Source organism: Dermacentor variabilis, chromosome 8 (assembly GCF_050947875.1).
Source record: "Dermacentor variabilis isolate Ectoservices chromosome 8, ASM5094787v1, whole genome shotgun sequence".
NCBI classification, from domain to species: Eukaryota; Metazoa; Arthropoda; class Arachnida; order Ixodida; family Ixodidae; genus Dermacentor; species Dermacentor variabilis.
Genome location: NC_134575.1, coordinates 106,828,321 through 106,843,124, shown reverse-complemented (window position 1 = coordinate 106,843,124; position 14,804 = coordinate 106,828,321). Strand labels below are relative to the sequence as shown.

General features: G+C 46.6%; 2 protein-coding genes across 3 annotated transcripts in view; both read left to right on the top strand.

Moving 5' to 3' along the window:
* LOC142590525 (uncharacterized) overlaps positions 1 to 12,836 on the top strand; it is a 37,373-nt gene extending 24,537 nt beyond the window's left edge. For both annotated transcript variants that reach the window (XM_075702717.1, XM_075702716.1), the window contains 3 exons: positions 7,752 to 7,892; positions 9,239 to 9,368; positions 12,428 to 12,836. In XM_075702717.1, coding sequence (XP_075558832.1) covers positions 7,752 to 7,892; positions 9,239 to 9,368; positions 12,428 to 12,486 — 330 coding nt within the window. In that variant the 3' untranslated portion in view covers positions 12,487 to 12,836. The remainder of the gene's footprint in view (positions 1 to 7,751; positions 7,893 to 9,238; positions 9,369 to 12,427) is intronic.
* A 554-nt stretch (positions 12,837 to 13,390) lies between these two features.
* LOC142590523 (putative ATP-dependent RNA helicase DDX5) overlaps positions 13,391 to 14,804 on the top strand; it is a 38,022-nt gene continuing 36,608 nt past the window's right edge. The window contains exon 1 of the mRNA XM_075702714.1: positions 13,391 to 13,541. Within this exon, the coding sequence (XP_075558829.1) occupies positions 13,519 to 13,541 (23 nt within the window). The 5' untranslated portion in view covers positions 13,391 to 13,518. The remainder of the gene's footprint in view (positions 13,542 to 14,804) is intronic.

Below are 14,804 nucleotides of genomic sequence, written 5' to 3'. Positions count from 1 at the left end.
GCAGAACAACAAGCCTCAGAGATCAGAACAATGGCCTCCAAGAGCCCTGTGTGTTTGAGCGTGAAGCCACATCAACATCATTTCGGCGCCATGCTAAAAAACATTGTGGCGCCATGCAAAGAAGGACTCGCGTCATGCCCAAGCTCGGATAAAAAAGACGCCGGGTGCTGAGTATAGAAGGAAAAATGGACATTGTTCGTGCTATCAAATGTGATGCGAAGATGTTGGCGCTGGCACGCGACAGGGATATGCTGTCGACTATGGTGTGTGGCATTTGGAATGCAAAGAAGTTGCTCAGCAGTGCTGCTGCAACCGCGAAGCGATGTCAGCTACGAGGTTCACCAACGTGGCCTCTGTTGTTGTCGAAGTCTGAGCTAGCAACAGTGATGACAACATGGAAGGCACGGGTGATTCAGGCCCGACAGTGGCAGAAGCTGCGCATTACGTCAGCCTCATGAATGCAATCGTCACAACGAGATCAGCACCCCGTAATGAAAAAGGTGCCCCATGACTTCTGCAGCGCTACCGCCTGCGTGCACGGAAAACATGCAACGCCAACGAGGAATCTGCCAAGCTATGTTTGTAGAGAAGCGGGGGCTGGCTGGAAAACTGGCTCGCAGCTTCAGTAAGTTTGAAGCCGCTGTTGTCGCTGCTTGGCCACTGCAGCATCAAACGAAAATAACACTTTTGTCGCATGAAATGAATAAATACTGCATGCTTTTTTCCCCTTTCGTTGCACTCTCTGAGTTCCGTTTTTGACAGGTAAGTAGGCAATCTCATGCTATTTCGGTTAAGCAGTACTACCGTTTAGTACATACTTTTTCCGAGGTTCGGCCAACTATGGTTTAACGATGTTCCACTGTAGTACAATATGAGGAGGGCTTGTCCCAGTTTAAAAAGTGACAATCTTCTGAGATCATCGACGTAACCAGGTCGCTGCCCTGCATGCAAGGAAGGGAATGGGAAAGTGAAAGAGATTGAAAGCACGCAAGAAGTACAGACTGATCAGATGCACCAGACGAGCATGTTTGTTTTAGTTGCACTTTTGAGGAGAGAACACTGCTTAAGTACGAAGATGCAGTGAGTATTCGATTTGTTGAATGTTTCATTCGAGTCATTTGTGTTGAGGAATACAAGTGTGATATGACCATGCATTCCCTTTTTTTTTTTCTTTGATGGGGGAGGTTGTTTTTTTCCTCTCTAATGCAGCTCTTGCTGTGGTATCAGGATCATTCATTTGACATTACTAGGCTCCTGGCATTGACAAAATGTTGAGGGGAAAAAGAAAAGCAGGGGCCTCAACATCCTGTTGCTACGCATTTATTTTTATTTATTTACAATACCTTACAACCCCCCACAGAGGAAGCAATTCAGTAAGGGGGATTACAGCAACCTAGAGGTGTTTAAGCAAGAACACAATACATCAACCTATAACCATATCAAAATATACACAAGTGGTAATTATAGTAGGGACAGATCATCCATCAATAAGTAAGCAATCACTTTTGCATTCGCTAGTTGGGGAGGAAAAGTGCCAAGACAACCTATGCATATAACGAAAGTAGAACTCAATGGCAGTCATTGCACAGTTTTAAGGAACACATACAGCTGCTACTTTTCCCGAAAGGCCACAGGATCATGTAGTGAAACGATTGTACCAGGAAGGCTATTCCAAAGACGGATAACATGAGGCAGTAAGTATAGTACTAAGAGGGCAAGCTACTCCAAAGAATACAACTATCTTGGCTTCATTCTTTTTAATGTCTAAAGGCTCAATCACACCGGTGACTTGAGGAGGTCGCACGACCATTTGCGACTCGCGGCCAAAAAGCGACCGAAGGCAATTGATGTTCACACAGGCAAGACCGGCTGAGCACGGCCACAGCCTGACCCGCAAGTCGCAATCCCGGAGATTATCATTCTAAGCGAGAACTCTCGGAATTTATGGTGGCGTGCACTTTGTATTTGCCGCTACGCTGGAGGAGACCGTATGTAGACCTTTTGCCACCACAGTCGCGCAACTGAAAAATCGAGCAGCGATAGACTGGCCCAAAATGGTCGCTTTTTGAAAAAAGCAACCCTTTGCAACCATTTGCGACCAACTTGGTCGCGCGACCACTGTCAGTCGCCGGTGTGAATGAGCCTTAAGGCGTTTTTCCCTTATTTTAAAGCGAAACTTTCTTTGCTTTTTCCTTCAACTTTTCCCACTGTTGCTGCTGCTCTCGCTGTCTTGCATGCCACTTCAGGCGGGTGGTTCATAGTGTGCAGTGGTGGTCCAACAGCACCACTTGCGCCATTTTGCTACAATTCGACTTGCCTGCTCCTGGCTGGGCCCACTCAAATCCCATTTGCGCCAACTGCGCAAAAGTGCAGTATTTTTGTAGTTTCACGGCAATGCAATGTTTTCAGTAGGGTTATGCAACTAGTACTGAAATATGCTAATCAATTTGTGAACATTCAAATAATTCAGTTCGAGACTCGATTATGTACTGCTCTATTTTGTGAAATGCTCGACTGAAGTCTATGCATTGCATGCAGCCATACCACGGTGCTCAGTTGGTTTCGGGACAAAAGAAAGTTTAATTCTGGAGTTTTTACGGGGCAAAATCACAATCTGATTATGAACCACGCCTGTTTTGGTACAAGGGTTGTCCAAGCCATCAACTCCAATCGAAATGATTCCTATACCCAACGCCGGCAAAGGGAACGGCGATGGAATTAGCGCCTATGTGCTAAGATATAGGGCCGATTAAACACTGGAGGGCATGCAGATCGTATAACATGTGCATGTTCATGCACGAAGATTCAGATGTTTGTACATGCAGTTCGGAACTACCTGTCAGTCTGCAAACTTCTATGCACAATTGTAATAGTTGCCGGCTTCAACGGTTGTCAAAAACATGTATGCATGATCTCAGAACCGATTGGCAGGTAGCCCCTCATACGAACATATTAGCAGCAAGCTTTCCGAGATGGCTTGTGGAAAGCTTGGCAGTCACGTCGGCCAACAGCCAATTTTCGCCATGGCACACTGTCTTGGCTGTTAGGCCTAATCGGTAGTGCCTCGAAAGGCTGGTCAGGCATCGTTGACAAAAGTTATGGTTTTAAGCCGAATCGACTCGTATCTATTTACAGAGGCCACAGGACACGGAAAGCCAACAGACCACCTCACAACGAAATTGGTTGTACGGGATGGTACGAATGTGGTTCACCACCATCACTGTCTTTGCAACACACGGAAGGGGCCACCCATCAAATCAGCACTTCTGTACACGCCGCGGTAGCTTAGCGGCGTTGCTCGGGGTCACGGGTTTGATCCCGACCGCGGCAGTTGTATTTTCCCCTGAAATGCAAAGACGCTCCTCTACTCAGAGTTAGGTGCACATTAAGGAATCCCAGGTGACCAAAATTAAAACGAAGTCCTCCCACTGCCGTGTGCCTCATAATCAGATTGTGGGCTTGGCACATGAAGCCCCATAATTTAATTGTAAAATTTAACCCTTTGAGGGTCGAATTATTTTGAAAAAACTTTCCCAGGTGGTCAAATTACTTTATTGCGGATCTTGAATGTACAAGATATATAAAGTAAGGAAAAAATAGTAAAAAAGAAAAATTAGGAACAGTATTTTGGTGTCGGCATCACTCAGAAATGCAAAATGTTTAATAGTATTTCAGAGTGTGGTACTCCTTGAAACACAGGTCTCCGCGCAGCGCCTTATCCCAGTCTGCACGCCTAAAATGCGTGTATCTTCTTCTCTTGGAGCGACGAGTTGTGTTGGCGCACACATGACATCTTCTCTGCATGCAGCTGCCTTGGGCAGAGGTCTGAGGTACCCTCTCACATTAAGCGCATTGCCGCAGAGAGCGAGAATACCTCGTGAGCGGCGGTAATAAACAAGCTAAGAGCAGCGCCAATCAAGATGGAAATCAATTTCCACCGCCTCTGCAAGAGAGTGCTGACAAAGAGAAAAATGATGTTTCGCGCGCCTCGGTTGCGATCACGCGATAAAACCGAAACCGCAAACGGGGTGTTGCCACAGTCTGCGCTACGTGCTGAAGCTAAAAATCAGTTCTGTTTATCTCCCCAAGAAGGTAGCACAAATTTCAAACGCTTCTTGCAAGTCCTAAGAGGTGGCAGCACCTCCCAGTGAGCACGCATTGTCATTATCGTGCGAAATTTCAAACAAAGGGTCGAAACCGTACCCGTACGGCAAAGACCTTGCGGGACAGAAAACCGCCACCATACATGTACGGCAAATACCTTCAAAGGGTTAACACTTTTGCCACGACGTGTTGCTTTGTGCGAGTCAATGACAGTGCTAACCTTCTCGCAGGCCATGAAACTGGTGCACAACACCTCCTCAAGCAACCACGTCTCATTCTGTGTCCTACGTAGACAAACATACCGTATTTACACGATTGTAAGTCGACCCCTTTTTTAAAATTTGAAAGTCTGAAGTTGGGGGGTCGACTTACAATCGAAACCAAAACATGGCCCCGCCAAAAAAAGCCATACCAACGAGAGCTACAACGTAGTTACAATTTTATGTTTGCTCTATGGCCCTACCCGTATCTTTTCGCTATCCCGCGTGTTTGTTCGCTTTCCGGAAGGGTTTTTCAACATTTTTGAGAGTCTTACAGTGAATGCAATACTCATGGGGGGGGGGGGTGTCGATAGTTGATAAAAGCGCCGCTGTTCCCATTTGCGGCGGCACTCTCAGAACGGCGGCGCTTGCGGGGAGTATCGGTAGGAAGGAAGGAAATCAACTTTATTCAGGTCCTGCAGGCCACGAGAGCTGCGGGCTCTCATGGAGTGGGCGTCTCCCACGACGGAACCGGGAGGTTGAGTTTCCTGGCGGCGTCGTGGACCTGCTGGACGGCCCAGAGTTGGGGAGTTCATGGAAGAGCAGACACCGCTCGCGGGTTTCTTTCTCTGTTTAAAGGCATTGGTATTGGTTTGACTAACTTCTTGACGCGCTCCACTTCGGCTACGTGCTACTTCTACGCTTCCCCAGTCGTCATGAGTGCTGCAGGCCCACTAATCTTTCGGCACTCGTTCACAGCAGCGTTCAAGAGGGCTGCCATCCTTTACGCCGAAGAAACAAATCACTGCGCAGCGGGCCGCAATTTCGATGTTTCTAAACGGGTGGTGCGAGAGTGGCGACTGCAGCGAAGCAAAATTTTCACCTATGTGACGGCAAGTGAGAAATTTCCCACGTGCCGAAGTATGGACGCTTTCCGGAGCTGTAGGCTAAGCTTGCGGCGTACGTCGCTGAAATGCATGATCGGTCCCTGCCAGTGAAGTGCGACGTGGTCATGAAATAAGCCCGGACCTCCGCCTTAATTTTAAGGTTCTGCTCCGCCGTGAGTACAACGAGTGGCTGGCGGCAGAAGACTGCGAAATTACGCCAACCGGACCTGTCAAAAGAGCCTCCCTGACGGCTGCGTGTGGTTGGGTGCATTTGGCGTGGGCTGCTGTTCTGCAAGATGTCCTGGTGCGGTCGTTTGCCAAATTTGACATTTCGCTGAACCACGACGCGCTGTGGGACCGCAGCAACGATGACGATGGCAGCACTAGTGAAGACGAGTAGTCCAATGACATACTAATAAATTTTCGTTATCGAATGCGCCCTCGGTTTTTTTTTTTTTTTTTTCGGTCAAGCGATATGGGGGGGCCGACTTACATTCGAGTCGACTTACAATCGTGTAAATACGGTAAGTGGTGCATGCAAGTAACATTTAACATCAACTCACCGCTCTAGTATTGTACTGAGCGCTGAGACGTTCACCGTAGAGATCACCACCAATTGTCTTCAGTCAATGCAAACAACACAGGAAGCTTTGCTTACATCAATTCCCACTTGCGTAGGATGTGCACAATTCTTTAACAGGGCATCACCCGAGCTGCGGCGATATTTCGGCGGATGCTCAACGTGTTTCATTGTAAAATAGTCGGCGGACTGTTTCCTACTCTAGTCATTCGTGTTATGTATGCAATATTGCCAAAGATGACGGATGCTATGCCTTTTCCTTTAAAATACCTACCTGCTTCAAGTTACAGTGTAGACTAATTATAGCGTAAGTCGCCGGAGGAGCAGATATCCGCACCATAAGCAGTACTGCACTACTGTAACCAAAGCGCAATTTTTTCAAAGGCTGCACATGTGCAAAACATGTAGACTAAGCAGCCGCACGTATTTGAGAGTCGAAACAACGCGACTGGAATGTTTTTGTCCATTTAAATTTACGAATGCTGAAAGATGAACGTCAGAGATCCTGCAGTCTTCGCGTGAAGCAGACAAATGAGTGCAGAAATAGAAAAGATTGCATAGAGAAAGTAAGTAGATGACTTTCTTACTTCACTTACTAACTCCACATAACTAATGTAGAATGGTGACTGAAGTTTATACACAGTGTACGATGCCTCATTTGATTTTTCGGACTGATCTGCGTGTGCCGTATCAAAAAGCTGCTGCTTGCAAACCAAGTTGCCGGCATTAGAATGTTGCAGGTGTCTCGCGTGCCCTCGCTTTCCTTGTAGAAGTGGTTACTCCATTTTCCAAGTGCTGTCTGTACGCAGATACTGCAAAGCGCTTTGTTGAGTCGACATGAAACTGCAAAGTTGGTCGCCGACGGCCGAAGGGCCAGTACTGGTTAGGCCTAGTTGGCGGGGTCATCGGGCAGCATGCTGTTGCGGGCAATGTGGTCACGGACAACTTGGTCGCGGGGGACTCACTCGACCTTGGTGTGTTCGCACCCGCAGACAATTCATTGGGTGTGAGACCACGCTCACAAGCTTAGCTAAGGGCACCACGCTTGAAGCGAAGTTTGTGTTCGGGAGCGATTATGGTAAATGCCTATCAAATTAAATTTGTATGTGCACATACTGACAGAACGGTAACTGCTCACAGGCAGACATAAAGCCTAAAAGCTCCGAAATTAATTTACAGAACACAGCTTAAACTAACAGAGGAGTCAAGGTCGCAGGTGCAATATCTCCACATCGCAGCGGGCTAACATGCAACACAGCCACAACCTCGACCATTGCAGAATTTCTAGTAGGCATAATTTCAATAAAGTGCAACGCATAGTAGAATTCTGGAAATCATTTTTGGTTGATGTTGGGGTTTAAGACTGTTTTCTTTCTGGGTACAAACTGAACAGCCAAAGAGTGTCGGTGCATCTGTGCCTCTGACAAGTGGCCAGTCCAGCCGAAGGAAAGGCTTCTCGGTCACCTAGGCAAACCCCATGTGCCCGCAGTGTGCCGATGTTGCATGTTTTTTCTTCTCCAATCCTTGTTCATTCGCTCCGTGTCTCCTCCTCCGCGGCATTGCCCTTGTCGTTCTCCCCACTCCACATATGGCGCACCTCATTGAGAAGCATGTCTTACCTTGCTTGTCTGCGAGATTTTCCAGCAGCCGCATTATAACTGGTATTTTGTGTCATGTGGCTGCGCTTTAAGAGGCATGCATATACGTGGAGTTCTCTGGGATGGTAAACGGGAGTCGGAAAATACTGCACAATAACCATTCCTGCACTACAAGCAATTATGTTATGAGTGGTGTGAGCTATATGTGCATCTATTAAACGTATGATCTTGCCGCCCAAGCAACTGGAGGTTAAAACACAAGGCATGACGAGCGGCTCTTTGTAACAACACGTCTTTTTCCTACAAGCGTTCTGCAAATGCTTTTTCTTTTTCTGCAAAAGCTGCTGTCACAGGAGTCTCGACTTTGTCTTGATTGGTGCAGTCTTCACTGAGCCGGATCCAGCACCGACTCGATGGTGGGGGACTAAGCTCACCTGCGCGTCGTTCACCATCAGATCCGTTACCAGGCTGCTCAGTGCTTGTCGCCAACCTTCACCCCCAGGTCACCGAGAGCGACATTCGGGTGAGTAGGTGAAATGGTGAGAGCCCTTGCTGTTGTGAATAGAGTGGTCGCTTCGGGTGTGGAGGTGGCGATGTGCGCAGAGGCGGTGGCTTAGTTGCATTGGTGCTCTCCTGCTCAACAAAGGTTGCAGTTCCAAATTTTGCCCATGGTGGCCGCGTTCCAGTGGAGGCAGAAGGCAAAAACACTTACGTACTTACGTTTAGGTGCACATTAAAGCTCCTCAATTGGTCAAAATTGATCCTGAGCGCTACACTATGGCATCTCTCATACCCTGTGCGTTACTTTGGATTGCTAGACCTCACAGTTAGATTTGGCAGAAGTTAAAGCTGGATTGGTAAGTTACCTTTTGTTACCAAGAAGTTCAGTCTTGCCATAAGCGAGGGCTTGAAAGGCAAGGATATATGAGGAAAAAAAGAGGAATATCAGCATTTCCTATGTGTTCCCGTGACATTGTGGATTTTGACGGCACTTTATCTGGACCAGCTGATTCTGAAAGGTTACGTCGCACTATAAATGCAACCAAAGACTCTGCCTTATAAGTTTTGATAATTTTTTCTACGAATGCACCATTAAGTTAGCAAAAAATTTCTGTTCAGGGTGGCATAGCGGCTGCACTCTTCGTCAAGCTGACTTACTCGTGCTGTGTTCTGCTTTGGGCTGTAGTACTGCAAGCTCTGCCTAAAATTTTGCGTTAATAGCAAACCTTTGATTCGATTTGTACAGGTTACCTTGGTTGTTTGATGGGACAAATTAAGTCACAGTGGACTCCTCGTTAAATGGAACTTCAGAGGAATCCAAAAAGGTGTTCCATTTATCAGAAGTTTCATTTAACTCTTTCGTTACTGCGAGAAAATGGTCGTTCTTTATAGGTCTCGGGAAAAAATTATTTACCACTACAAATAATATTCCAGCACACATTGCTGCATAGCATATTGTGCATAATGAAATGCTCTTTCAAAAAACATATGCTGTTAAACAACGAACTTTATTACGTAAAACATAATTCTAGAAAACGCCTTTTTTGCCTGCCAGTTAATAAAAACAACAATAAAAAAACATATCTACAAAAACATTAATATCAAAGGAAATTCAGAATACACATTTCAAAGATACCCAGGAGTGTCTGAAAAAATAAATGCTCAGTACTCCGCCGTTCTTCGGATAAAAATGAAACTAAGACCAGTTCATCGCTCATGCCATGTGGTGAAGGAGTTCCTGGATTTTGTGAAGCATAGGTCCACTGCGCACTTTTCCTGCAAAACGTCTTATTTTTGCTCAACTTTGCGGTGCTCGTCACACATTTTGCAGTTCCTGCAGTTCTTTGCTTTCATTCTCTGTCTTTGCAGGATTTGTTTCAAGACATTGGTCCCATGCACGATGCCAGGATGGTAGCAGTTGGAACAGCCCTGGCAACGTTTCACCGGCAGTCTGATGCCATGAAGGCCTTCAAGGCCTACAATGGCAGAATGCTTGATGGTAAGCCAGGAAAATGGAGAGAGCGATCTAGAGTGCCTGCAACGACTGTGCTTGTTTATTAATGCAATGGGCTCACCACTCTGTGGTTAAATTTAAATTGGCAGTGTGTAGGCTGCGACTAAATTTGTGGTTCAGGGTGAACTCAACTCTCGCCTACTATCATGATTGCTGCAGCATGGGGCATATGGTTACTCCCTCTTTGTGGCTGTGAAATGTCTTACCTGTAATGCAGAAGGGATGGCCTTGTCAAAAATCAACACAGGCGAAACAGTTTTACTGCTTCTGATTGCAAGTACAGTGGGGGCCGTCTCTCCCTGGAGCGTAAAAGGTATTTGCAAGACTTGAATCGCACTTGAGTTTGTTGAACTGCAAGCTCACTAACCTTTGTTTGTGAACGATCGAAGGAACGAACCAAGGTGTCTGGTTTACAGTGGTCAACAAGCAGTAGGAAACACTTAAGATGTGGACATATGGCTGAGGTTACACAGGATTGCAATGGTAATGCTGGGGGATATGGTCAATTCCTCACGGTAATGCTGAATGCAATGGTATATTCGTAATACTGTAAACAATGTCTGGATGGAATGTCACCTGTCAGTCTCTGGTCATAACCTTGGTGGTCTTCTGATGGTGAAAGGTAATCGCTTCGAACAAGCTTATTCCGACAAATTCCTGAAGCAGGCAAAATTGGAAGCACCAGTGTCACTGAAAAAGGCACTGTGATCTAAAAACAGTGTGTTCCTTGACAGTGTACTAAATTTTTAGCTGCCTATGTGTTGCATCTAAAGCTAAATTATAATTATCAAAGTGTGTATGTATATAACAAAATGCGTTTAAAAATGTGTGTGCGCATGCAATACCACTGCTAGGGCAAAAGAGATTTTTAAAAATGCAAATACAGTTGCTGAGATATTCTTTGTGGCCTGTTTTTCTGACTCGTCGATTATGCGGACCAACCCGTGCGAAAGCAACATATGCTGATAGAACCGACGTATGATGGCAGCTGAATTTTCTATAACATTTACCTGAATACGGTATTTCATTAACATCCTCATAAACATTTCTGCTTGTCTGCAGTTCAGATCATTGTTTCTGCAACCATAGAGCAGAGTGCCTGTTCACAGCACCCCTACAGAATAACATCTGTGAACCTTTTATAAACAGTCAACATATCGAATGATCAAACAGTTTTTAGTGTTTTTCGTAAAGAATCTTAAGTTTGACAGATCTGAAATGTGAACCAAAGCTAGGAGATGTTAAAATATTAGGAAAAAGCAGGGATGTCATGGTGAGGGGATATTTGGAAGTACTGTACATTATCAAGGAAATTGGAAACAGGTTCATCGGTGCTATTTCTGTAGATTTATTTGAAAAGAAAAAGTTGTTTATGTATGAGGCAACGTGAAGGAAGGGCCCTATGTGGTATTTTTGCTTCGTTGTTTTCGATTTTTCTTATTATGACCATGTACATATCGTTGCTGATCAAGCAGCAGTAAAATCGGTTGTTGCAGCGCTTCGTTTTTTTACCCGTCTTCTTCCTTGTAGTGTCCATCCCGCAAACATATTTATTTCTGAAGATCATCTCGGCTAGCCACGTCGTTTTGTAGCAACATTTGGCTTAGCAACCATCATGGAGGAATATTTAGGAGCTGGAACTCCCGTCAGTATGGGCGACCAGATAATGTTGAATAAATATGTGCCGACGGAGGCTCATGATAGTGGTGCGGCACCTTGAGGCGCGTCATGCAAGCCATTGCGAAAAAAAAAAAAAAAAAAAGATGCAGGCGCCCGGGCGGGCACCCGGCAAACTCGGGCACGCTCTCTTCGGCAGCACCCGTGTCTTCCACTCAAAGCAGACGACACAGACATTCACTTCGGCAGACATGCCGTAACATTGTATTTGTGCGCCTTTAAGTCAAACAGCAACAGTTCTTGTCGGTGTTTGTTAGTGGCCCGTAATACTAACAGCGCTGCTACGTGCAAATGTCTTTCTTTGGAATCTGTTAGCCTAAACTGGGACGCAGGTGTTTCACTGATAACTACAAAAGTGGGTTTGCGTCTTGAAGAGAAAAGGTGAGCATCTTGAAGGCTCTGAATGATCCCGAACGCGCATGGGCTGCGGCGATTCCTGGGGATAGCCGTCAACTCACATAGAGAGATTACATCTCCGAGAAGCACTTCACGAGCAACATGATGAGACGTAATAAGTAGTACGGTGAGCGTAGATGCGAGGTAATCCTGGATTAATAAAAAAAAAACTGGACTGCGTCCAGAGGCTGTTGCCTGCATCTTTCTTCCACCTCCAGCATCTTTGAAGTCCCCGAAAAAGAAGCGGCCTCCCTGGGAAGCGTCATCAAATATCAGTCATGCTACCATTAAAAGATCAAGAATGAGTGCGTACGACAAGCCGGGAACATCAACGGCGGTGAACAAAAGCGATGTGCACACAGCAAATGAGGCCCATGAGCTTGAGGAAAAATCAGCTTGGTCACTTACTAGAGGAAATTGAACGCAGGTTTGCTTTCGACGAATGCCAGCAGCGCTTACACCCATCCAATCAGTCATCGCGCGGGTGTCAAACAATAGGGCCTCATACAACTGAAAGTTGCAGATCACCTTATAGTGGTCATCGAAAGGAATGCATTTTATTTTTTGACTCTGCTTAAATGGTTGAAGCGTAGCACCAATCGCTGTCCAGGCTATCAGCGCCAAAGAAGCGCACGTGAGTGCCCTCAGTAGAAACTTGTGCGAGGCGGGCGGCCAAACGCGAGCAACACACGTGACAGGTTACCTTGGCAACCGAGTCTGTAATTTCTTTCTCAGCCACCAGCATGATAGTGGATCTATGGGCTTATGACCTTTTCTGGTCGCCGCAAAGAGTGGAGTTTCCACTTCTAAAGGTTTCTTGCTCCATGGCCACCATATGTAACTACAATGACTTGACTTAGATGCCTCTCTGCCGCTTAAGCTTGTTCATCAAAGGGACAGTATCATAGTTGCTGCTGCTTGTGAACATTTACATTATGCTTCATGTTACAAGTTTTTATTCTCCCATGCAGGGCAGCCCATGAACCTGACTGTATTGACGCTGGACATCTTGCAGTCCAACCAAAGGTGATGGACTGAGCCAGAGCTTGAAAAAACATCATCAGAGGACATAGCCCTGCAAGACCAGCTCTGCAGTTGCCAATGGCCTCCTTCCTTTTGTTCCATTAAGCCCTTTCTCCTCCCTCTCAGAGTTTTTGTTGAGACCGCGCATGACGCAAGCCCCATCAAGTGTTGGTCAGTTCCTTTGTAACCATACCAGCTTCTGCGCCCCCCCCCCCCGTACTTCTGTTGATATTTCACACTTCGACCCCCTGGCGTGCTTGTATACAAGGACTGAGATGTGGAATCGGCTGAGGCTCCCATCACGTTTGACCTTGGCACCCGGAAGTCTGCAGAAATAAAAAGCACATTATTGACATATGCAAGTCTTGCGTCTTTCAATTTTTTCCCCCATGGTCTGGGTGGTTTGTACCGTGACAACACCCGAGGTAAGAAGCCAGCATCTACGCTTTTTGAAACTGACGTTATTGGGCAGGTGAGTATTTGGTCACCGCAGTACCAAAGCTTGCATTGCTGCCGTTTATTTATGTATATATCTCTTCAGAAAGCTGCTTGCGTAAAAATAAAGCAGGAAGCAAAAAATATACGCCGATGGATCGAACTGGGAGCTAAGAGCTTTGTCGCCGTTACTCTGCATAAACTGGCAAGCTCTGCACGGAACTGTCAAGGTTATGTCATTGCCATTTTGCTGCGCTTTTCAAAAATGGCCGCAGCCTCGCTACGCCCATGTTTTGGTGCGCCTGCTCTACAAGAAGTAGTGCAGTGGCGGGCCGCTACGCAACGAGCAAATTTTTGTTGTAAACATAAAATAGGCTGCGTACGTCAGTTTTGGCTTCACAGGAGCTTGTTCTGCCTTAAGTAGCACCACACTAGTGCATTTGTAGATGACCGTGACTATTTAGACAATATTCGCTACATCGTACTGTGTAGTTGCGCGTGTGTGTTTTGATAAGCAAGAAAAGTGCGGCGATCACATCACGCGCCGAGAAAAAATAGCTTGTTAACCATTTCGCTGACTGACTGACACTGTTTTTGATCAGCCATGTCGTTCCGAGACCCCCGAGGGTAAGCGGAAACGTTTTTCGTTTTCACCCATTCGCTCGCAATGCGGAAATCTTAACCGCGCATTACAAGGCCTGCGAGGTAAAATGGCTGCTTCACTTTCTGCTGGCTTCCCCCCTGACGTTGCTGTCTCACATTGCAATCCCGGGGCGCATTATTTTTTTTTTTGCTTGCCCCCCTCATCAGGTCGCGCCTAATCGACCCGCAATCGGCGAATAAAAACTTCACCCGTTGTTCTTGCGTTTGCTGCACACCTCAACCACAATCGCGGTGAAACGGGTTATTTGGGTCGCCGGCGGGTTCATTGATTTGCAATGCGAACCGGTTTCACGGTGCCGTCAAAGAAACCATTCACTATGCATTCCCATTGGTCGGTAATAAACACTGCAGTGGCCCCTGACCCGCCGCCGAGAGCGCCCGTTTACGTGATCTCGAGCTGACGGGAGATAAAAAAGTTAGGCCTAACTGGTCCTCTTGCTCCGGACATCCACTGGGTCAGTGTTTTGACGTTTGTTTGCCCGGTCGTTCCGTGTGAAACTTTGCCCAATTGCTTTGCCTTGTCTGCGGTACCAGTGTTGCCCTGTTCGGTGAGATTCTGTGACGCAAACAGTTTTTTGCGCATTGCTTGGCCGACGAAACGGCATCGGCGCGCTATATACTGTGGGAGCCATAAACAGATGGCGTCGGAGAACTCGACCTGCCCTTTATTTAATTACTGTAAACGCCCGCGATTTCGATGGTGCGCGGCGAGTTCTGTATGCAATGATTGGGCGAGAATAGAAAGTAACCGCGTCGTGTGAAGAGACATACGGTTTTGCCTGTCGTGTCAGGACGCCGTGCCCTTGGGCACAACCCCCCCCCCTTTCTCCCCGTCATTCGAGTGGAGCCAAAGCGCAGTTGCAGCTCACTAGCGTCAAACGCTGGTGTTCAACGCCGTAGCGTTTCTGTCAGTATTTCTCCGTCTGTTGCACAATAAAGTATGTTAGACCACTGGAAATGTCGTTTGTTATTGTCGGTTAAGATCTGCTGCGCGGAACTCCGCTTAAACCATGAAAGACAAAGAAAACGTCCTAGTGAACTGTTCCCGGCAACCTCAATTTGACTGCGCCCCACAGCGAGCCTTCGGACACCGAGCAAGGTGTTTGTGTGCTACTACGTAGAGAGCGCTCGCTTGGGTTTGTTCCAGTTTGCTTTTTTGTAATGTGTTGTTGGGAACTATCCCAGAGGTAAGGGGACTTTACCTGTAAGCTCTGATGCCTTTTTGGA